At 43.7% G+C, this 24,818-nt stretch overlaps 1 protein-coding gene across 2 annotated transcripts in view; it reads left to right on the forward strand.

Annotated features, from left to right (window-relative positions):
* The window catches only part of KLHL6 (kelch like family member 6), a 53,207-nt gene extending 28,581 nt beyond the window's left edge, over positions 1 to 24,626 (forward strand). For both annotated transcript variants that reach the window (XM_010947852.3, XM_074367160.1), the window contains exons 3-7: positions 9,138 to 9,587; positions 16,040 to 16,277; positions 20,499 to 20,701; positions 22,218 to 22,431; positions 23,748 to 24,626. In XM_010947852.3, coding sequence (XP_010946154.2) covers positions 9,138 to 9,587; positions 16,040 to 16,277; positions 20,499 to 20,701; positions 22,218 to 22,431; positions 23,748 to 24,049 — 1,407 coding nt within the window. In that variant the 3' untranslated portion in view covers positions 24,050 to 24,626. The remainder of the gene's footprint in view (positions 1 to 9,137; positions 9,588 to 16,039; positions 16,278 to 20,498; positions 20,702 to 22,217; positions 22,432 to 23,747) is intronic.
* Positions 24,627 to 24,818: the final 192 nt, after the last annotated feature.

Genomic DNA, 24,818 nt, shown 5'->3' on the forward strand with positions numbered 1-24,818 from the left:
AAGCCCAATTCTGGCTCTTGGAAATGCTGTAGGATTGTAGAGGAGAAAGTATTCCACAGGCTAATACTAATAACTGTTCATTTTCAGGCACTTACGGAGTGCCAGGCACCTAGCCAAAGGTAGGTCCCACTACAATAAGGTACAGATGAACTTCTGTTCTTATTGACAGGGACCCACAGATTATGTCTACTCAACATCAGAGTAGCCAGTTGATCTTGGCAAGAAAACCAGCCCAATGTTTTCTTTACCATCATCCAGATAAAATCAGCCTGTTAACTGGTGCACCTTCTTCCACACATTCCCTTTGCCAATCCATGTTACTGTGTGGATACTATTAAGTGTTAAGAAATCAGGGTTAATTTCTTGGGTCTACATGACTACAACAGTTGTCCTTTTCAGACTATTTCAGAGCAACTATCTCGCCTGTACTATCTCATTTAAAACAAGGTAGGTATTTTTACTCCCAATTCATAGATGGGGGAAATAAGATTTAGCAATGCTAAATATATGCTCAAGGTTTCACAGCTAGTAAAAGAGAGGAGCCTGAATTTAACTCCTATGCATAGCCTGTGTGTTCTCCACTACACGTACTATGTGTCCCCCTCAGAGCGAGGCCTGAAATAAGCCATGATTCTGAAGGCAGCTGGGGCCTTCAGTATCCTCAGGAGGGCTGCCTGATGGAAGATTCTGGGAACCAGTGATGCTCTGTGACTGGCACAGCTGCAGCCCCTTTTGCTCAGCTCCCTCTGGGGAGCCTTGGACATGGGTTACTAGGTGCCCCCACAGTGAGCCTGCTGTTGCCCACACAGCATCTCACTTATCTTTGCATTTCTGTGTTTGATCTCAGTGTTCACTATTTTTAATCTTCAGGTATAGATTACATTCAATAAATTGTTCATATCTTAAGTGTACAGCTTGATGATTTTTTGCATATGTGTACAACCATGTAACCACCACCCAGATTAAGCTCTAGAACATTTGTGGCATCTCAGAATGCTCCTTCATGCCCTCCTCACGCAGAACCTCCCCAAGGGTAGTTACTACTCTAGCCATGTCACTATGGATTAGTTTTTTCTCATTTTTGAATTTCATATTGTTCTTGAGTTCCTACCAGTATAGGGATCTAAGTCTTAGGTTACAAAAAAAAGTACGACTTAACCTATTAGTTTTCTAACATTGAACCTAATCTCTATTCTGAGCTTCCCATTCTACCAGTGGCAGAAATTATAGTCAGCTTAATGACAACTCTCTTCAGGAAAGCCTTATCAATTCCAGATTCATGTTGCTTGTATAGTTCACAGTGCCAGAATATTATAGGAAGAAGCATCTGGCATGTTCTTACCATGGTCATTTGCATCACTGGTCTGCGGTGGCACCTGTTGGTGCATCTGTTTTCCCATTGGTCTCTCTCTTGATCATTGACCCCTTCCCCACTGGCATCAACTGAAAGTCCCCAGTCCCAGCTGGTTCTGGCCATCAGTCTTGCTGGTCACTTTGCATTCTCTTTGCCCTGTTTTCAAAGGCCTCTTCATCTACTTCCGCGTCCCTCTCAGGGGCACACAAGAACCACCCATGTCCTCTCCTATGCCAATCTACAGGAACTATAGGGAACTTGGAGCAGCTGCCATAGGCCCCCCTTTGTCTAGAAACAGCACACTCCAGTTTCTCTTTTGCTGCTGCTATAGGAGACTGCTGCTTTTCTGATTTCTTCTTCGCCGTCAAGGCACACATCCTTCTGTTCTCCCCACCACCACCTCTAAAGGGTTCCAGCATCCCCCTTGCTCTGGAGTTCCGGCCTGTATTGAGAGGTAGGCATCATCCCAGGGGCCCACACCTGCTTCTAACTCTATCACTAGACTCCCCCTTTCTCATCCCTCTTCCAGACCTGGGAACCGTTATCTCCTCCCGGGTGGGAAAAGCTGACTCATTGTCATCCATTCTCCTGTTTCTACTGTTTAGGCATAAACGTTATGCCTAAACTCTTTAGGATTCTGGATTCTGAAGCTCAGTGGGTCCAGTTATTACCACTAATTGGTGTTTCAAAACTTTTTCTAGAATAAGTTCTAAAAAGTGTATTTAGAAACTCAGAAGCCAAAATTGTCTTCTTTCATCTATTCTATCACCCTTCCCTGAGTAGGTAAGCCTGGAATGCTCTCACTGCTGCTTGCAGGTTGTGGAATAAGGAAGTGGGATGTGGGGTTTGGGTTGTAATGCAATCGACATTCTACCAGATTCTGACTTTTTCTGCTGCCTAGCTACCACAAAATTACAAAGCGTCTGCTGTGTGCAAGGTACTTTTTGAGAAGCTATCAGCGGGAAATAAAGATAAAAATTATAAATACAGATCACATTTAAGTAGTAATTTATTATTTTCTTTCCCCTATGTGATCCTGTTTGATATTGATGGTATTTCTGAGAGTGAGCATTACCCTCATTATGAGCCTGCAAGTTGGGTTTATTACTCCCAGTGTTCTCCAGACGAGGAGACTGTGGCTCAGGGAGAGTTCAGCTCATCAAGTGGTGGAGCTATGACCTGGGGTCTAAACCCAGAATTTCTGGCTCCTTTGCCTGCTTCCCTTTACTACCCTTGAAGCCTCAAAAACAAGGATTCCCACTGAGCTTCCAGACCCCAAGGAAGAATGTAGGAGTTGAGAAATTTCTGGCTCTGAAGGAGGTAGACTTCATAGAATGAATAAGAGCTCAGCAAGTGGCAGTTGGGCTGGGGTAAAAGTACTCCAGGCAGAGAGAACTTGTAAGCAAAGACAAGGTTTCACCTTCTCTACCTGCTACCCCACCTGTTGCAGCTGTCTGCATTCATCAGACGTCAGACATCAGGTCTGCAGACATCAACCATGTCCCAGGCACAATCATTATATTTAATCCTTACAGTGGTGTCCCTCCCTGGCCTCACCCTCTCCCTGGGCTGAGTCACTAAGCCCCAGCAGTGCCACTTGCCCCTTGAATCTTAGTGCGGCCCACATGTATCCCCTGTTGTACACTGCTGGCCTACTGGGATCCCCACTATGTCCTCGGGAACTCAGGGGCTCTGCTGCCTGAATCTCTACCAAACCTGCCACACCTTTGGGCACTGTTCCTCTCCTTTCCTGCTGGGTTCTATTCTGAGGTCAGTCACTTCCAAGTGCCTCTGTCCCCCAGCACCTGCTCCACCTCAGTGAGAGGGCCTTTTACAGGTCTCAGCTTCTTCCTTTCCTGCTTACCCTGTGGAGCTTTCAGGAACCAGCAGACCAAGCCTTGGTCTTGGCCAAGCCTACAGCAAGGATTGAAAGTCTGGAGGGAACAGAGGAAGTCCTGGGGGTGCAGGAGCATGCTCTCACAGAGTCTGAGGTGGGGCTTTGGCCCAAGAGAGACAGAGAGATAGGGGTGGAAAATTAGGATCATTGGTAATTTACAATTTATATGAAGACCCCTCTTTAATACCAATACAGATCCCATAAGAGAATGGCTTTACATTTAGTATCTATTGTCTGGGAAGAAAAAAATGGTGACAAAAATTTACAGTGTATTCCGAAACACTTTCAGATAAATTTGAATCTTATTAATCTCATCAACAACTAACACAGTCTTCACATATACTGATTTGTTAAGGCCTGAAGGTAAGAATATCAATGTCTTTGTAGACCCTTTGCAGGAACTCCAAGGCCACTTAGGAGCTATGGTCAATGGAATTCCTGATTAGGACCAAAATAGGACGTCACTTATTCTGGAGTGGATTTGAAAGATCCTCTAGTAAGATGTGAAATTACAGTGGTGAGGACTTTTAGGACCCCTGGTTCTGGAGAGCATAAAGGAAAGCAGAAGAGGGGCAGGGGAGAGGGGGAGCAGGGGTGCATTCTCTTTGAGGCAGACACTTCTCATGGGAACTACAGCCATGTTTCAAGTGGTTTCTTTGATTGTATTTTTAGCCTCCCTGTTCGAGAGTCAGGTGCCTGGCTGTGAACTTTTACTCATGTCCCCCCAAACAGGAAGTTGGCTGTCCGTTGCCATTATCTGTCATCACTTAGCTTTAATAAACAAGTTCATGTGTCATTGGGACAGACTGAGACAGAAAACTTACCCCAAAGTTCTAAATAATCTTGAATATGAAGAAGCAAAACCAAAATTTTTTTTAAAGAAAACAATTTCTTGTCCCCGTGACTGCCCTGTGCATCAGCAGTTTCCAAGCCATTGATTAGGATCCCATGATGCTGCCCCACACTCGAAAGTGTTTATTGCAGAATTTGGTGGCGGTGGAGGGGGGTGGATGTAGGCAGCTCGGAGACCTCTACCCACCCTCATAAGGCCTCCTCAGGCTCTGCTGGAATTTTGTTAGCTCGATGATGCAACAATTTCAAAGGCAGGGAGATGCTCAGTGAGCAGAATTAGCCGGGTGAACTCAACTATCATCTCTACCACCTACCAGCTGTCTGACCTTGGGCAATACACTTAACTCTTTGAATTCTCTATTTCCTACTCTGTACAAATGGTAATATTAATACCTACTTAAAATATATTCATTAAAATTAAAATTTATTCATTAAATAAAATAATGAATGGGAGAGTGTCTAGCATGGATCTTGGTACATGCTAGGTATCTGAAAAATATTTTCTTCCTCTCTCTTTCCTTCCCATCTTTCTCTTCTTTTGCCAGAGTTTGTGCTAGGTGCTGCTGTAAATAAAAACACAAGTATAACCGAGAGCCTTCCTTGAGATGCTTGGCTATAGTAAAAGGCAGACATGTAATCAGTGTTCTACGAAAAGGGCAAGTGAGTTGCCTGGTAGAGCCCGGAGAGGGGAGGAATTGATTTCATGTTGGGCAGTTGGAGAAGCCATGAAGGTGGAAGTGGCTTTTGATGAAGAACTTCATGAATAGGTAGGATTTCTCCACTTTTTTCTCTTCCCTTCTCTTCCATTCCCCTTTTCTTCTTAATCAATTATCGACCTAGAATTTAAAATGTCTAGAGGCACAGAAGCCTCAAAGAACAGTCTGATTAAGACCCTGGCTCTGTGTCCTTCTGGTCCTTTAGGCTGACTCTCCCACTTGTGTTGGCACTGTCCTCAGGTGGATGGATACCAGAGAGCAACGCACAGTGTCTCTGGCAAATGTAATTCCCAGAAAAATGTCACATGTGCAAACAAATGTTTGTATACAATGTAGGGGCTCATAGACTCTCTGGAGCCCATCTGTTAGTCCCAGATTTAACAACTCTGAATGAAGAAAACAACCCTGTGTAGACATAGTGATGGCCGTGGTACTCACTTCTTCCTCCTTTTCAAGGCAAGTTTAAAAGAAGACTTCTAACTTGCAGTTGGAGTGAGCTGTACCAAGTCCTTTCTTTAAAAGTGGGGCTCTAGAGTCAAACTTGCTTGGGTGAGGAGAGCAGAATTTTAGCAGGTAGTAGTGAGGGAGAAAGGTGGTCCTGATGGAGGAAATGGTGTGAGCAAAGAAAGGCACGGTGACAGGTGAGCTTAGGGCTATTTGGAGAAGGTGAGTAGACAGGTGTGACTCCATCAGAGAGAGTCCTGGTGCTGACTTAGCACCACATTGGGTATGGCTCAGGGGGTAAGGGTGGGACTTTCTTCAGTCTAGGCAGTGGACTCACTGAATTCTGTTATACAACACTTGTCATAGCTATAATTGTACACTTTCTGTGTGATTATTTTTTTCCTGCCTGCCTCCCCCACTGGCCTGCCTTCTCTGATGAACACAGGCACTGTGTCCCTTTCTGCTCCCTTCTGTACCCCCAGCCCTGATTGAAGGCCTATAACCTAACAGATGCTCAATACTTATTCTGGAAAATTACAGGTGGATGAATGGATGAATGAACAGTTTCTGAGTTGGGGGAGATATGCCTGGGTCACTGTTTCTCACAAACGTGAGCTTTGGTACTTAATTTTATTCTCCTTCCTGGTTCCCGTCTTTGCTCATCAGTGGTCATTACGCAGGGGTAGGAACTGGCATCTTGTTGGCCAGCCCTTCCTGGGTCTGTGCAGATCAGACTATCTGAGCTCTCCGGTGAAGTGTTCAAATCATGTTTGGCCTCTGCCAAGCCCTTGTCCTATGCACACACACTATTCGACCAGAGGCAATTTGAATTAATGTAAAAACATGCATTTTTAGAATCAGATAAGACTGTTTCAAATTTTAGCTCTACTTCTCATTATAAGTTATGTCTCTGAAGAAATGACTTCACTTCTCTGAATCTGTTTTCTCATCTATAAAACAGGTATGATAATAAATATCTACTTTATAGTGTTGCTGTGAGTATTAAATGCACTGGTTAACATAAAGGGGCTGGCACATAGCAAGTGCTCTTTATTTTATTTTCTATATTTTATTTTGTTTTCTCATTGTGTACTCGATATTACCAGAAAGTGTTTATTTTATTTAATTTTTTTCAATTTTAAAAGTAACTTCATGCTCTGTGTAGAAAACTTGGTCTATGCAGCAAAGCCTAAAAAAACAAATTAATAACTTTATCTATAAAACTGAATTGAGATAACCACTATTATTAGCATTTTGATGTGTTTACTTCTAGTTTTTTCTCTATTCATGAGAAGTTTTATTTATTTTAAATAGGAGGGGTTACAAAAAGGTAAACAATGCAAAGCAATTCTCCCTCTCTCCCCTGACCCTGGCCATCCGTTCCCTTCCCGGGGGCAACCACTGTTACCAGGTTCTTGGGTGGCCTCCCGGAGAGAGTCTACATATTTAGCAAGTCACTGATTTTCACATCATCGTTCTCTCATGCAAATGCTGGCAAGGTGTACCTGCTGTTTTCCTCTGGAGGCTGCCACCTAAGTGAGTTCCCTTTCAGCCCTCATAGATGTCTCTGTGGGCAGAACCACAAGGTCTCTGGTCACAGGCTCCGAGGGCTCAGCGAGGCTTGGTCTCGGGTGTATATTTTTACTCTTTGAACTGAAAATCTGCAAACAAGCGAACAGGTGTTAGAGTTCTCAGTCCCAACTGCCTCCCCAGCTGCTCATGCGGGGAGCAGATCTGCAGGCGGTTGGGGCTGGCAGACGGGGGTCTGAAGCAGAAATTAGGCTTTCTCCAACGCTGACCCTCGGGTCAATGGCTCTACACTGACAATTGAGAACTGTGGTCTGATGTGGGAAGATAATATTTTGCAGTTGGGATTGATCCCCGCAATCAAGGGTGTGTGTCTCCTGGGATTCTTGGAGTGAAGGACAAAGCCTAAGTCAATATGGTCCCCTCTAAGACCAGTCCTGCCCCCTCCCTTCAGGCCCCACAACCCTGGCACCCCCAGCTCCTGCCATTAGTTTCTCCTCTGCAGGCTGCACCCCACCCTGATCAGGTCAGTCTGTCTTTACTCTCACCAGGCCCTGTCTTCAGACCAGTCCTCCCCACCAGGCCCTCCTGACCTCTCTGCTTCCACTTTCCATCCTTCCTCTAATTGATCAAACCAGGAACCCTGAGAACTTGATCTTCTAAGGGGCTCAGTGGACAAGTTGGAGAGGATGGAGTTTGGACTCATTAAAAGCTACTCTCCAGGGAAGCAGCAAATAAGAATGAACTGGTGCATTTGAGACACCTCATCTGTAAAATAAGTATTAAATAATATAATGGATATGACAGGGCTTGCTTCGTAAGCTGTAAAGTGCTGTATGTATGTATGTAAAGTCTTATGAGGGTGATGGTAATTTAAAAATAAGACATGAAGCTGATCAATGTTACAAATCAATTTTTCATTATTAAACTGTTACTTATTCATTATAGAGGATTTATAAAGTATATAAATAAACAAAATAAGAAAAATTCTCATAGTTTTATTGGAGCAAGTAGTGCCTCATATTATTTATACAGTATATTCCATCCATTCCTATGGGACTCTTTCTGTGGGAGGATTATTGTTGCCTTGACAACAAATTTTTCCGTGTGACTTATTCTGGCCAGTTAAGTGTGGAAATGGCATGTGCCACCTCTGAGCAAAAGTGTCAGGAGCCTTTGTGTGGTTCTGCCATCTTTTTTCTCCTTCTGTCACTAGACAAGCACATCTAGGTTTAAGGGCTTTTCCATCATCCTGGGTCTTAGAATGAAGAGTCCTGTGCAGGACACGTAATGTATGAAACATTTATGGTTGTAAGCCCCTGACATTTGGGGGTTGTTTGTTACTGCAGCATGATTTGTCCTAAGATACCTGATACACAGAGAGACAACGACTATAATATTTTGGTTTATATCCTTCAGTCTTTTTTTCTATGCCTATATTCTATATATTTTTCTTTATAAAAATAGGATCATAATGTATGTGTGTTTTTGCGAAGTGCTTTCTCATTTCACCTGCAAATATTTCAATATCTAGCTCCAAAACATGAGTCTTCTTTAAATATAACCACAACACCATTACCACAACTAAAATTAATAATAATTGCTTCATATCACCAAATGTTGGCCATTATAAACATTTCTCTGACTTTTAAAATTATTTTGTTTGTTTATTTATTTATTTATTTATTTAAATTATTTTGTTTAAATCAGGGGCCCAAATAAGGTCCCTATTTCGTTGTAGGTTTTCCCTCCCTGCCCCCACCACTGTCTCTCTCTCTCTCCCTCTTTTGACGTATTTGTTTTGCTTGTATTGTTTGTTTTCTGAGGGGAAGGTAATTAGGTTTCTTCATTGATTTCCAGTTGGAGGAGAAGGTACTGGGGATTGACCTATTGGGTGTTGAGCGTGCGCTCTACCACTTGAGCTACACCCTTCCCCCTCTTTGGATGTATTTGTTGAAGAAACTGAACTGGTTGTTTTGGAGAATTTCCCCCAGTCTGGGTTTTGCTGATTGTATTCCCATGGCATCATTCAGCATATTCCTCTTTTCCCTATGTTTCCTGTAAATTGCTGATTAAATCTGACACTTGATCAAGATTCAGTGAATGGATTTTTAAACTCAATACATTATGAACATTTTCCATATCATTTAATATTCTTCTACAACTTGCTTTCATAATGACCGTGGAGCTGTCAAAAATATGAATGTATTTTCATTTATTTACCTGGTCCCCTCTGTGGGTCACCTAGGTTGTTTCTAAATTTTTGCTACTACCTACAACTTCACTGATCAACCTCCTATTGACTAGTCACTTTCTGGCCTGATTTTACCGCCCTTCTGTTCTTCAGTTCCTGCGGATGGTGGATGCCTGTGCCAGCTTCCTCACAGAAGCCTTGAACCCAGAAAACTGTGTTGGAATACTGAGGCTGGCAGACACACACTCCTTGGACAGTCTAAAGAAGCAAGTTCAAAGTTACATCATCCAGAACTTTGTGCAGATTCTGAACTCCGAGGAGTTCCTTGAACTTCCCGTGGACACTCTGTACCACATCTTGAAGAGTGATGACCTTTATGTGACAGAGGAGTCTCAGGTGTTTGAGACTGTGATGAGCTGGGTCCGGCACAAACAGTCAGAACGGCTCTGCTTGCTTCCCTACATCCTGGAGAACGTGCGCTTGCCGCTTCTGGACCCGTGGTACTTTGTGGAGACGGTGGAAGCAGATCCTCTCATCAGGCAGTGCCCAGAGGTCTTCCCGTTGCTCCAGGAAGCCAGGATGTACCACCTTTCTGGCAATGAGGTGAGCTGATTTTGAGAGACACTGTATATAACTAGTGAAGTGAAGGATTATCAGACCTCACAAAGATAGAGATGTGACTGGCTCACAAATCCTTAGGGCACTGAGGAGCAGATGCTATATGTTGATAGTTTCAGTCAGGCAGTTCTGTGGATTTCTGATCTGTAAGTTGGGGATGATACCACATTGTAAACAGCTACTGAGAGAATTAGGTGAGGTCTGGAAATCACCCAGCACTGTGCCTGGCTCATCCTTCCTCTTTCCAGTTGTGTAAGGGCGGGACTTTGTTGGGGAGTTGTGCACATGAAGGCAGTGTGCCCTGTCCAGTCGCATCCCACAGGCTGCTCCTTTCCTGGTTTGCCCACTCAGGGGAAACCTTGAGTCTCTTGGGTCTACTCTGACATCACCTAGGTTCAGACTCATATTTCCTTCCTGAGTTTCTGAAAATTCCTCAAAACTCACCTTCCTGTCGCCCGTCTGGCCTCTGACCAGTTCATTCAGCAGCTGGATGATCTAAAACTCAAGCCTAATCATTTCGCTCCTGGGCTTAGCCTCTTCACTGGCTCCCCACCACTTTTAGGATAAAGCCCACACTTCTGCCTGAAATCCCAGAGCCTGGCCTCCTGCTTTGCTGTTCTAGTGTCATCTCCAACCTCTCTCTCCTGCCACATCCTAATGCACTGCTTGTCGTTCCCCAGAGTGGACTTGCTTTTTCAGCCTTCAGACTAATGCGGGTGCTGTTCAAATGCCTTTTTCCTCTTCTTCATCTAGTTAACTTCTGCTCCAGCTTCAAAACTCAGTTCAAGCATCACTTTCTCTGGAGGCCCCTCTCATTCTCATAGCACCTGGTACATTGCTGTATCATAGCACCAACTACTGCGTGTTAACTATTGAATTTCTCATCAGTACATATATCTAGACTGGGAGCTTGTTGTGGCAGGAAGTGTGTCTCATTGGACTTTTCATCCAAACCCTAGGAGAGTCTCTGGTATATAGTAAGTGATTGGCTAGTATTTGCTGAGTGAATAAATGGGTACCAAGATGATGAATACACATATCGTTTGGATCTACCCAGTTCTCCTTAACACTTCCTAATGAAACATTCTATTTAGAACTTTATCAAGACAAGCATAAGTTTAGTGAGAGGAACAAAACAATCAGGAAGTAGTGCCATAGGGACACTTTGTTAAGTTTACATGAGCACCCACACATGTACACCAATGTACAACAGTTCTGGGGTTGGCTACCAAGCCTTCTTCATTAGGCCAGCGGTAGAAATCTTAACCAAAATAGCTTAGAAATTGTCTTTCTGAGGCCCTTGGTTGCCTTCTCCTTTTCTGTATGTTTTTTTCTAGTTCTGTGTTGTCCGCAGATCCAGTGTCATTTATTTACAAACACTTCCTTAAATATTTGGTGGGATTTTTTAGTGATGCTATCAGAACCAGGAGTTTTCTTTGTGAGAAGGTTTTAAACTACAAATTGCATTTCTTTAATAGATATATAGATATAGGGGAGATATTCAGGTTATCGGTTTCTTCTAGAATGGTCTTTGGTAGTTTGTATCTTTCAAAGACTTTTTCCATTTCATAGACTTGCTGAACTTACTGGCATAGAGTTATCCATGGGATTCCCCTATCATTCTTTTTGATATCTGTAGAATCTGTAGTGATGACACATCTCTCTTTCCAGGTATTGGTAATTTGTATCTCCTCTTCCCCCCCCCTCCCCGATCATTTTGACCAGAGGTTTATCAATTTTATTGATTTTTCTCAAAGAACCAGCTCTGGTTTCACTTGATTTTCTCTATTGTTTTTATATTTTCTATTTCATTTATTTCTCCTTTTATCTCGATTAATTCCTTTCTTCTGCTTACTCTGGGTGTAATTACTTTCTTCTTTTTCTAGTTTCTTAAGGTAGAGATTGAGGGCATTGATTTGAGACCTTTATTTTTTCTAATCTTGTCATTAGTACTATAAAATTTCCCCTAAGTGCTACTTTAACAGCATCCCGTATATTTTAATATGCTATGTTTTCATTTGTCACAAATAAATCCCAAACACCAATTATATGCCAGATATGGCACCAGGGACCAAAAAACAGTGTCTGCCTTACTAAACTGATGGTCTTTCAGAGAAGATAGAACACTCAGCAAATGAAGGGTGATGAGTAGACTGATGGAGGAAGACCAGAAAACCACGTGGGTCCTGTGCTGGCTGTGTGGGTCACTGGCAGTGGCTCAGCACTGGGAAAGCCCTCATATTCTTGAAGACAAGTTCAAATCTCTGCAACTACTCTCAGTTTAGTATTTAAAGTACAGAATCTTGATCAACTATATTTCCAGCATTCTTGCTATTTCTGTTTCAGCTTCCATTTCCTAGCTCCCTGAAATGCAGGTGATAAAGGCTTTCCTCTTAAATAAAATGTCTCTACCATATCTTCTGCAAAATGAAATATCTGCTCTGCCTTTTATATTTGCAATGGGGTGGAAGAGGGGGAGTAGGATTATAAGCTTTGGATTTAGGAGGAGCGAGAATTCTGGTAACTGAAAAATTCTCCAGTGTCAGGAATTTGGGCTTGTAGTCAGGTGAATCTGGGCTTTAAACGTGACTGCCCAGTTTACCTACAGTGTGACCTTGGGCCAGTTACTTGGCTGCTCTAAGGCTCAATCCTGACTTGTAACATGGGGATGATAATACCTACCAACTGACAGAATTGTTCTGAGAATTAAATAAGATAATGAATGAGGTGAGTTAGCACAATGTCGGACACAGAGTAAGTGCCCCACAAATAAAGACTGTTCTTAATCTCCCTCAGTTCCTTTGTGCTGCTCTATCTCCCACAACCAAGGGTTTTCTTTCTCTGAGGCTAAAGTCTCTCTTTTCATTGTTTCCTGATTTTTTGCTGCCTTATTGCCTCATATCCTGTTCAGGGTACTTTCTGACCCTCATTTTATAACCTGGGTAACCGAACCAAACAACCACTGTGATCTCTGTGTTGGGTTTCATTGCCAGTTGATTCCCTGAAGCTCCCTATCTTCTCACTGCTTTTATGATCTTAGGTTTATTCCTGATGACACTGGTGTAAGCCTGAGGATACTCTGTGAATATGTTTCTCCTCCTAACCTTTATTTCCCAAACTTTAACCCTGCTTGTCCTATTATTATCTCTCCCTTTTAACCTTGTGCCTCCTCTAAGCTCATGGAGGTGGTGACAAAGGGAAATTTTAGAACCCTAAAAGCAAATGTCAATTTATATTTGATTTAGGAGTAGTAGCTGGTACCTTCAGTGGGAGAGGTCTTTTGGGCCAGAGAAAGTTACTCCTTCATTTCATTGCCACCCAAGTTTCCAGGAAGCAACTTGATCTATAACAAAGATTACTCTATGTGTGGTGTCTAGGAGGCTCACTCCTGAGGACAGAAGGGCAGAAACTCACCCTTGAGGACAGCTTTGTTGAAGCAGTATGGTTACTTCTGTTTGGTCCTCTTCTTAAAGCTCTGTGGACAATGAGTAGTCAGTAAGGTGCAACTGTTTGCTCTATTTTTAACAACTTGAAACCTGTTAGGCCTGATTATTGCATGCAGTTCATTGGCAAACAGTTCCCTGTGTCTGCAATGAACTTGCACATCTCTGACTTCAGATTGGCACTTGTCATGCTTTTGGGGTTAATATTTCGCAAAGTATAGCAGAACTTACAATTTGGTAATGGTGCCACCACTTGGCAGTTCTGTGGTGCCGAGTTACAAGGCAGGTCTCAATACCCAGCCAATGCCATCAACTAGATGACTGAATCAGTTATCTATTGCTGTGCAATGAATTATCCCAAAACAGCAGTTTTAAACAACAAATGTTTATTATTAAACAGGTGTCAGGAGTCTAGGAGTGATTTAGGTGGGTGGTTCTGGCTCAGAGTCCCTTCTGAAGCTACTATTGGCTGGGGCTGCAGTCATCTCAAAGCTCAAGGTGGGCTGGAGAACTCTTCCAGGCTCACTCCCATGATTATAGACAGGTGTCACTTCCTTGTTAGTTGTTGGCTGGAAGCCTCTCCACAGCAGCTGGTTTCTCCCAGAGCAAATGACCCAAGAAAGACAGAGAGCCATCAAGATGGAAGCCGTAGCACCTTCATAACTTAATTTCAGAAGTAGTTTATTGTCACTACTGTATTCTACTGGCATAGAGACTGACCCAGGAACAATGTGGAGGGAACAACATAGGATGTAAATGTCAGGAAGTGGGGATTGCTGGAGCCATTGTGGAGGCTGCTTACCACAATGATCTAGACTGGAAAAAATCTTTATCAGGTTCTGGGTTACCTAGCTTGCCCATTCACTCATTCATTCATTCAGCCAACATTTATGGAAACTCACAATCTCCAGGCACTGTTCTTGGTGCCGAGAATCCATTAATGAAAAGGGCTGTTCCTTACATCAGGGATATTAGAGTACGTTACATGGAGAGTGAAAAGTGCTGTGATGTGGGGAAATTCAAGACTGTGGTAACATGTGTGAAAAGGCAAGAATGGCTTCCTGGACAAAAGAACAAAGTGACATTGAAAATAATGTCAAATGGCTTACAGGGTAAGTGGTGGGGAAGTGATGTGGGAAACTGAGGGCAGATACTATGGGGAGATCCAGAAAGCAGACAGGAATGCAGAGGTCCAGTTGGTGGGAGGAGAGTCTTCCGTGAGCCAGGACTCAGGACCAGGATGCCAGCCCCAGGAGATGGAGTAAGATCATGGCTAGTCTGGTCTCCTGCTAGTCAGCAGGCTATTGATGCAGGGGAGCAGGCATTGTGAATAAGATGGGGGCTTCAGAGGAGAGGCCGAGGCCTGGCTCTCGGAACTCGAGTAAGGATCGCAGGGAACCAGTTCTGGGAATTTAGTGCTGCCCTCTAGGCATCACTCTACAATCCCTAAATACCCCCTGAAGGAGGACCAGGTTGGTGCTGGAGGTTGTACCTTAGCTGTCAGGAAGGGAGGTTTCAGGGCAGGAACCAGGGCTGGTAGCTGGGGGTAGAAATCGCAGAGTGGCAAAGTTTGTCTTTGATGCCAACTCATTGCTCAGTCCTCTCCTACCAGCTTGGTATTCTCAGAGTGCCTCCATCTTCCAGACTACCCCTCCCACCCTTGCCTCGCCTTTCTGCTGTCAGTGCCCTCAGGCCCAGCCCATTGCCCAGGATTTGTCCTGCCACACACATCCCCACTCCTTTTAGCTGACCCACAAAGGACAGCCCTGCCACAGACTTTACGGCCACGGTCCAGCCTCAAGAATTGAGGATGCAAAATTTACTGTATCTGATTCTTTGATTCTTATTGGAAAATAGAGATTGAGTGTTAGCTGGTCTGATTACATGTGACCTTTTATTGGATTCACCAACTATGGGCTCAGTCTTTGCAACTGTAACCTGTTTGTCACCATCTATGGGCAAGACCAAAATTCCACAGTCTGTGTTAGGTCAGATTAACCTTGTAGGAAAAAGTAACTGCTTTGGCCATGTGGGAAATGGGTGCTGCCTCTCTGTCTCCCATCAGCACACCTGTGGAACCTTCCCCATCAAGCCCAAGGATGGATGGAACCAGGAGGAGGGCAACTCTCACTTTTCCTTAATAATGTCAGTATGACACCTCCCATTGCTCCTACCACCGTGACTAGCTATTGAAGGCCGAGTGTGTGCCAGGTGCTCTGCTTGTCCCTCATGAATGCGCAGATGACCTGGTGCCATAGGAGTGATTATAGGCCTTTACAGAAATTGTGTTGCTTCTCCAAGGTCACATGACCACAGGTGATGGAAGCAGCATGGAACTCTGGTGTATTGGACTCCAAATCTCTGCTTTTTCATTTGAGTTCAGATATCTGTGGTGTGGATTTCTTCACTTGTCCAAGACTCCGAAGGGTCAATACTTGATGTTGGTACCCAGTCCCCCAACCTCCCTGCCACATGCTGCTCCCTTTTGGTTCTTTTCTCCTAAGTCTCTGGATGCTCTTGTGTGCGTGCTGTCAGAACTTCTCTTCCAGAAGAAGCCTGGTAGTGAACAAAGTCTGGGATTTCAAGAAATTGGAACCAAGGGGGAGTGGAAGGTGGCCAGAATGAAGTTCCAGGATTCAGTGCTTCTGACCAGGCTAGAGGGAAGAAGCAGGAAGTATATTTGATGGTAGACAGACTTGAACTTCTTAAAAAGTAGCAAAATCTACAACAGACAATCTTTATTGAGTACCTTTCTACATCAGGCCCGGTGCCAAGCACACTAAGTATATTATCATTTAATCCTCATGACAAACTATGAGGTTGTTACCACTAAAATCTCCTTTCTACAGATGATGAAACTGAGGCTCAAGGAGGTGAAGTCACATGGTCAGACGGTAGCAGAATTGGGAATTGGGCTCTGCTTCTCTGGCTCCAGAGCCTGAGCTCCAAACCACTGTGCCATTCTGCCTTTATGGACTCCCATTGGTTTTCCAGATCATTTCAGAGCGCACCAAGCCCAGGATGCATGAGTTCCAGTCTGAGGTGTTTATGATCATCGGTGGCTGCACAAAGGACGAACGGTTTGTGGCAGAGGTAACCTGCCTGGACCCCCTGAGGCGCAGCCGCCTGGAGGTGGCCAAGCTGCCCATGACAGAGCACGAGCTGGACAGTGAGAATAAGAAGTGGGTGGAATTTGCATGCGTGACATTAAAAAATGAGGTCTACATCTCAGGTAAGCAGGAGCCACATGATGCCTAAGCCTAAGCCAGCCCCCAAAGGCACGACGTGTTTTCCTGAGTGAGAGCCAGGCAACCATCCTAGAAGAATTACTGTGGATGACACTGAGCTAGCAACGACTGGGTCAGGATATGGAAACCAAGAGCTCAGGTGGTCTTATCGTGCAGAATGAGTTATTACTGAGTGAACCCTAACCCTTGGGCAGTATCGTACTAGGAACTGGGGGTGCAGGCAGACAGGCTCAGGCCTTCATGGAAAAGGAAGAAGGAAAGTGATACTGGAGTTTATTCAGTGTCTGCTAAAGGCATCGGACACTAAGCTAGGCACTGGGAATGCAGTAATGAATCAGAACGTCTGCTCTTCCCTCCAAATCTGACTCTTCCCCTCAAGTTTATTAAATCTTGCTTTCGGATGTTCCAGTAGCACCCAGCACTTTTTCGTTGCTTAATTATTTATGACTACTCTATGCCTCTTTCCCATAAGTCATTAAATTCCATGGGTCAACTCTGTATTCCCAATACCTAGCACTTTGTCTGGCCACATAGTAAATGCTCAGTAAATATCTATTAAATAACACAGTGTCTACCATCCTCTCAGCATGGTAGGTGAATTTATACTTTGGTAGCATTTATTCATTTGCCTTTCACATCAACTCTGTAAGGTAGGTGATTTTAATCTCTAGGTTACAAAGGGAGAACACTGAGGTTCAGAAAGGTATGGGACGTACCTTAGGTCACACACTAGTAAGTGTCAGGTAGGATTCCAATCCAGGTTCTCCAAGTCTCGTGCTTTCCCCATGACATCAAAAGCCACCCAGCTCTTCCTGAGGCACCAAGCGAAAAGACGAATATCCTTCCCCTCTCTTGGAGGCTTTCTCTCATCTGAACTTATTTGGAGAAGAGCTTCTTCCCAGAGCTGGGCTCCTCCAAAATAAAGGGCAGGTCAGTTCTTCTTTGAATATATTAATACCATAGATTAGGTTTTAGCTTTCTTTTATCTTGTAGAAATATTTTTGATATTTGTGGAAGATTCAAGCAATATGGGGAGCATAAAGTAAGATATGGCAGTTTCTCTGTGCATTTACAGTCCTGTATGTCTTAATTTTTTCACCAAAATAATTTTATTTTGTCTTAGAGTAAATAATGTCCGCTGCTGTAACAAATTCTAAATCTCAATGAATCACCACAATAGTATGTGGGGGTTGGGGGAATGGACCTGCTCCATTCAGTCATTCAGGGACCCACACCCCTTCTATATGATGATGTGGCTATTTCCACAGGTGGCCTTCAAGCTTGAAGCATTTGAGGAAAAGAGAGAAACTGAATAAGTTGAGAAGGCACACCTGCTCACAACAGCCTCAGCCCGGATCTGAGGCATTGGTTCTGCTCACATTCTATTGGCGAAAACCAGCCACCTGCCCTCTCTCCCCCCACCACCCACCATGCAGCCAGGCTGGGAAATGTAGTTTAGCATGTGCCCAGGAGGAAAAGCCAGGTTTGGTCCATCTTTGCCACAAACACTACACATGTTATTTTATTCTACAGCTTATCACTCCCCCATCTTCAATTAGTTGTTGCCTTTTAAAAAGTGATACAAGCAACACATGAAAGTATGTTTGTTATACACAGTTAAATCAACAGAAATGTGTATTCAATTAACAGTATATTCTGGACGTCATTACATGTTGGTATAATGGATCTATTATATGTGTTAAGTGACACAACACATGTAAAGCACACCACGATCCCAAGTGCATGGTGAGAGCTCAGCAGTGATAGTTGTCATTCTCAGTATTGTGAGCATCTTTATTTCACTCTTTCACCAGCTGTAGGGCTGTCTATTGAATGAATGAATTATGATTGTTTTTACCTTTTATTTTCCCACTTTTCAGTATAGTGCAGTAGGCATTTTAATACACATATATTTATGAAATTTTGCTGCTATGTGGAGAGATTCCTGGAAGTGGTCACAAGATGTGTAAATTTAGAATTTTTGTAGATATTGCTAAATTGTCCTTCAAAAACTTTGTCCCAATTTACAATTCAGCCAATGATGAATGACAGTGTCCATTTTTACAGCCTTGTTAGCATTTTTTATTATCAGTCAATTACATTTTTAATAGACTAGAACGTTTAAATTTACACTCTTGGATTGTTATTGAGGTTGAGGATATTTTCATACACATATTACTTAAATGTATCTTTTTTTTTGTTTTGTTAAATTGTTGGTTCCTACACTTTGTTTTTCTATTGGTTGTTTGTCTTTTTCCTATTACTTTTTTAGTATCCTTATTATATATCCTTTGCAATTTGTGTAGAAAATACTTTCTCTCAAGCAGTGATTGTCTTTTAAATTTGATTTATATTTTGTGTAGTAACTTTCTTTTCTATATGATTCTAGGTTTCATGTTATGTTTAGAAAGACCCTCCCCAACCCGAGATCATTAACATCTTATTCTATATATTCTCCAGTTACTTTTATAGCATTTACATTTACATTTTAAGTGTAATGTGAAATAGGGATCTAACTTTTCTCTAAATAAATAGCCAGTTGTTCCACTGCCATTTATTCAATAATCTCTATATCATTTAGTCTGTTTCTGTACTCTTGTTTTTAATTGTTCAGTTTGTCTCATCTTACGCTAGAACCACAGCATTTTTATTATCATAGCTTTTTAGTATATTTTGATATTTGCTAGGGAAAGCTCTCTGACTCATTCTTCTTTTTCAAAAGTTCCTTAAAATGTTTCCAAATTTACCCTTCCAAATGAAATTTAGAATGGTCATTTCACATCCTGAAATCCATGAAAATTCCTGAAGGCACATAATATATAGATTAACTTGGGGAGGCTTGATATCTTTACAGTAACCTGTTTTCTCATCTATGTATACAATATGCCTGCCCAGCTAATCAGGTCTTCTTTTATATCCTGGAATAAAAATGTAGGGTTTTTTTTTCCTTTTTAGTAAAGTTTGCATACATTTCTTTGAAAATGTGTAGTTATTTTATGAATTTGGACACTACCTAAATGAGATCAATATCACAGTGTTTTGAAGGCACAAACCTCTAAAAGATACAACCCCCCCCCACAAATATGAACAAAAAAAATCACAGAAGAGGAAGACCTTCAGTCTCCCTAGTAGCTGGGGAAAACCGAACTATGACACCTTTGTCTCCATCAGGCTATAAAACAAAACCAACCAAACAACAACAAAAATCCCTCCTAATATTCTTTGTGAGTCGGGTATGGGGAGAGGTCTTCGGAAGGCTCTTCGGCAGCGCCTGTAAAACCTCAAGATGTGCACGACCTTGACCTAGGAATCCCACTTCTGGGCTTTACCTTTGAGAAACACTTACCCAAGACAGAGTGTCATCAGTGATGTTCATTTCCACACTAGTGCACATTTTTAACTCTGAAAAGTACATCTTTTAAGAAGTTTGTAGTACTCTGTGCTGATGGGGAAATGGAAACAAAAGGTCATTAAAATATTTTATTAAAGTCACTAAAAGTCAGTTCTCCTTCATCTTGGTCTCTTTCTCTAACTGAATTATGTATTTTCTGTTTATTGGGTTTTCTTAAAAAAAAAATTTACCAGCTCACTCTCAAGTGATCTATTGTGAGCATCTCATTCTTTTCTGATAGAAATGGTTTTAAAACAGGACAAACTCTACTTATGTTTTCATATAGATCAGAGATATGAACCAAGAGAATTTTGTAAGATTTAGTGGTGATTTTTCCAGGTTTGTATTTGTTTAAATAAATAAGCAAACATAGAACTTAAACTGCTTTGTAATTTGCCTGCTGGTCAAGGCCCTACTGTCCCCACCTGCAATGGTCCAACTTTACCTGTCCTGCCTAACTTCCCACCCCTCAGCCACACAAATACTGAGTCCAGGCCACTGTTCGCCCTGACTCATCCAGGCAGACTTGGGTGCCACTTCCCTGAAGCCTCCTCTGAACGCTCACAGCACAGAGGTGACACATGACAGCCGGGTGCATGATTCACCCCGGCCTCACACTGTCTCTCCCTGTTTCCCTGTGTTGGCTCTATCTCCCCAACCACACCACAGACACTTTCCAGATTTCTTTTGTCTGGGAAGTAGGGGTGGGGTGCTGGCCTGAGGGTTTAGCACTTTCGGGCCTGTGGGAAATTATGAGAGAAGCTGTATTTCTGACACATCTGGTAGTTTCTTAAATGTTCTGTCTGTTTTCTAGGTGGCAAAGAAACACAGCACGATGTTTGGAAGTATAACTCTTCAATCAACAAGTGGATTCAAATTGAGTACTTGAACATAGGCCGCTGGAGGCATAAGATGGTGGTGCTGGGGGGCAAGGTCTATGTGATTGGAGGTTTTGACGGCTTGCAGAGGATCAACAATGTGGAGACCTACGACCCCTTCCACAACTGCTGGTCAGAGGTATGGGTTACTAGCATGAGTAACTCAGTATTACTGGTTCAAAACTTTACAGAAAGGTATCAGCCAGTGTAGGCATATGGCTTTCTGAGCTCTCTGCTCCCACTGAGAACATTTTTGGTGGCTCTGAGCTTCCCTTCTTATAAGAGCCATTGATTCAGCATTGCTGATCAAATCACAGAAGTGACTTCCTTCTAGCTGGGGAAGCTCTGTGTGGGTACCAGTCCTATCCTGGCCAGAACCCCAGATGTGGAGGAGAGGCTTGATCCTACATGTCTGCATGTCTTGGCCCAGAGTCTCGTCTCCTCCAACGCCATCTGCCCTTATCTTCTCCACTCTGGGCACACAGGGATCTCTTGATGACACTGTTCATTGAACCCAGAGTCTTTTGGTAGTATTTAGAAGTCAGCTCTTATTTATTGCCTAGTAATGATGAACCATTTATATGCTTGTATGCAAGACTTTAGCAGTGCAACCTCGGGTATATATCACACCCAGGAAAAGGTAAAGCATTGCTGATCAATGGGCATAAAGTTACAGTTATGCAAGACGAATCGGCTCTGGAGATCTGTGATACAATATTGTGCCTATAGATAGTGATACTGTATTTTACACTTAAAATTTTGTTAAGAGGGTAGTTCTCATGTTAAGTGCCCTTACCACACACTCAGATAAGGTGACCTCACTTCCTGTATTTCCAGATTATTCCCGATTTCAAATTTCCTTTCTTCTTATCAGATTATATGTCAGAGCATGTTCCAGCTTTGGGGAGTGTTAAATGTGGTCATCACAGGCACAAGCAAATGTAGCCAGGTCATGATGGCATCTGGCCAAGATCTGTTAACCTGAAAAGAACTTTATAGGGAGCCCTTAGCATTTTGGGGGCTGTGCCCAGGATCTTCTCAGTTCAAGTCCCACCACAAAGTTTCTCCACGACCTAAGAGTGTCATGTGAATGGGTAAGAGGCTCTTGAGAGTCCCCTTTAGTACCCTTGGGTTCACAGGGTAGAAGCACAAATCTGGTTTAATCCCCAAATCTGTATGTTGTCCCAGAGTGGGAGAGTCTGCTTACCTGTGGCCACCTGAACCCCTTACACCAGCTTGTCTTCCTAGCTGTAAGCTCCAGGGACAATGCCCAGCACATAGCATGTGCTAAGTACATATTTTTTGAATGAAGGAACACATGAATAAATATGAATGTATGTTTGAGAAAGCATCCTCCTCCAACACTGGCTGGTTTCGGCTGTATAAACAATTATTCGTGTCTGCCCTTCTTCTCCCCTGAGAGCTGGACTCTGGGAGAAGCAGGATAGAAACATCTGGAGCCTGGAGGGAGGGTGGGAAATGTGTGCTTTGATCCTCTGTGTCTTAAGGGGAGTCAAGCCCACAGGCCTTGTGACTTCAGGCAAAGGATGCTGAGGCTTGTGTCCCCTGGCTCCTGGCCTGTGTCCTGTGAGCCACTGCAGCTATCTGTGCAGTGTGATTGACAGCTTCTCCCGGTGCCCTGTGCCTCTCTGCAGGCTGCGCCCCTCCTCGTCCATGTCAGTTCCTTCGCAGCCACCAGCCATAAGAAGAAGCTCTATGTGATTGGGGGAGGGCCCAATGGGAAACTGGCCACAGACAAGACTCAGTGTTATGACCCTTCAACCAATAAGTGGAATTTAAAGTCGGCCATGCCGGTAGAGGCTAAATGCATCAATGCAGTGAGTTTCCGGGATCGCATCTATGTGGTGGGTAAGTGAGTGAACGGCTTCTTATTAAACCAAGGTCCCCTACCCATGCAGCCATGCAGATAGCACACAAGCCCCTCCTGGGAACTCTCAAATTCCTGGGTGATGTGGATGGGGTTGAAAAGAAAGAGAAGATGGGATTGGCCCAGACTTTGGTGGAACTTACTTTGCAACCCTGGAGGCAGAAGCAACCCACATTTAGGAGACATACAAAGCAGATGGATAATGGGGCCTAGGGGAGGAGCCAGAAGTTACTATGGGAACAAAGTGTGTTGTAAGTATTGGTAATGCACAGAAATTGAAATGTGCACAGTATAAGTGCCCAAAAAATGGTAGCTATTATTATTTCTTACTTTGTGTTCATGGGAATTTTGTTCTCCCCAGTTGCTTTTGGGACTGTGAAAAGTTACATTTAGCCAGAAGGAAAGCCTGACTAGTTGGCATGTAATTGTTAAGGATTTTGCATCTCAACCCTGACTACTTAGTAGAATAATCTATGGAGTTCTTTACAAAAACATGGGTCACTGAGCCTTGCTCCAGACCAACGATATCAGAATGAGAAGGAGGACACTGACCAACAGTGCAAGGTATTTTTAATGTGTAAGTGATGTTAATGTGCAGCCAGGAGAAAGAACTACTGATTAAGGAAATACCAACAATAAATAACTTCAGCAAGTAAGAGCTAATCAGAGAAGGCTTCCTGGAGGTAAAACATGGGAACAGATTAAGGAAAAACTGCTTCTCTCCCTTGCTCCAGGTTTCTGGTATGTTTATGGTCAGTCTTGTGATGCTGCTTCAAGGTCTAAACTCAAGACGGGTAATTTGGGCTGGTGTCCCAGATCATGCTCAGTCTACAAAGAGATGCTTCCACCTCTAGTCACTGCCACAAATATCAACACAATGCAAGATTTCTATGTACCAGGGCTTCTGCCAGATGCTTTATGTGCATGGTCCTAATTTCTTATGGTCTTGGTGCTCATGATTACAGATCAGAAAGTGGCAGAGCTGGGATTGTGAGCCAGGTCTACCTCCTGCACCAGGTGGTATCTTCTCCAGGGAGCAGTATTATGGTACACTTTGGCAGCCAGGTGAAGCCAGGTTAGCGCCTGGCTGCAGAGTTTAAAGGGCACTGTGAAGTGTTTCCAGCATGAGAATTCCTGCCCCTGGTTATCCATTATGGCTTTCTGGAGAGCCATGAATCTATTCTTTCTATTGGCAAGACGGTAGACGTGACCTAACCAGAAGTAGGATTTCAGTGGTTAACGGGGAAGAAAACCAGTAGAACAGTGAGATGCCCACGTTGTTTCCCTTCCTCTTCAGGAGGGGCCATGAGAGCGCTGTACGCCTACAGCCCTCTGGAGGACAGCTGGTGCCTGGTGACCCAGCTCAGCCACGAGAGGGCGAGCTGCGGCATCGCGCCCTGCAACAACCGGCTCTACATCACCGGCGGGCGGGACGAGAAGAACGAGGTCATCGCCACGGTGCTGTGCTGGGACCCCGAGGCCCAGAAACTGACGGAGGAGTGCGTCCTGCCCCGAGGGGTGTCGCACCACGGCAGCGTCACCATCAGGAAGTCGTACACCCACATCCGGAGGATCGTGCCGGGAGCCGTGTCGGTCTGACAGCGGGAGCGCGGAGGGCGGAGCCACACGGGGAGCTGGACTGCGCTGGGGCCCTTCCTCGCTCTCCTCCGCTCCAGCAGCAAGCAGGGCTCCCGTTACAGGCCGCACGTACAGCAGGGGCTCCCGCGGCTCCCCATGGGCGCTCCTTGGAAGTCAAAGATTTGGGACACTTGACACCAGCCAGGAGTGTTTGCGAGACCTACCTCAGGAGAGAAAAAGAGTAAGACTTAACATTCAGGCCACACCTGTCCCATGCCAGGTTCTGTGCCAGGCAGTTTTACATATCAGTGCCTTTACTATCATAATGACTTGGTACCTGGATGTTACCGCTCTTGTTTTACAGGTGAGGAAACCGAGTTTAAGAGAGCCTAAGTGATTTGCCCCTAGTCACTCAAGTCAGAAGTAAATCCGGAGTCTAAACCTAGGTCTTTCATTGTCAAAGTTAGCGCAGGTTCTGTGATGCTGACTCAGAGCAGGAAAAACAAACAAACAAACAGCTCTCTGTTGTTGTTGTTCTGACAAGATTGCTAAAGGATTCACTCAGCAAGGCAGGGAAATAAAGGAAATGTTTCTTTTTTCTTTCCTTTTTTTCCGTATATTTAAACCATACGGGATCTTTGGTGTTAGAGCTTTTGGCTCCTTGTCAAGAGTGTCTCATAGGTTTTTCCATCTGACAGTTCTGGGGAGATGGGTCTGGGAAGACCTGTTTGCTAAGAAAGATATAAAAGATTTCTGTCCTCCACCATCAAAAGCCTGTGTTTCTTTTGAT

The sequence above is a fragment of the Camelus bactrianus genome, chromosome 1, assembly GCF_048773025.1.
Source record: "Camelus bactrianus isolate YW-2024 breed Bactrian camel chromosome 1, ASM4877302v1, whole genome shotgun sequence".
NCBI lineage: Eukaryota > Metazoa > Chordata > Mammalia > Artiodactyla > Camelidae > Camelus > Camelus bactrianus.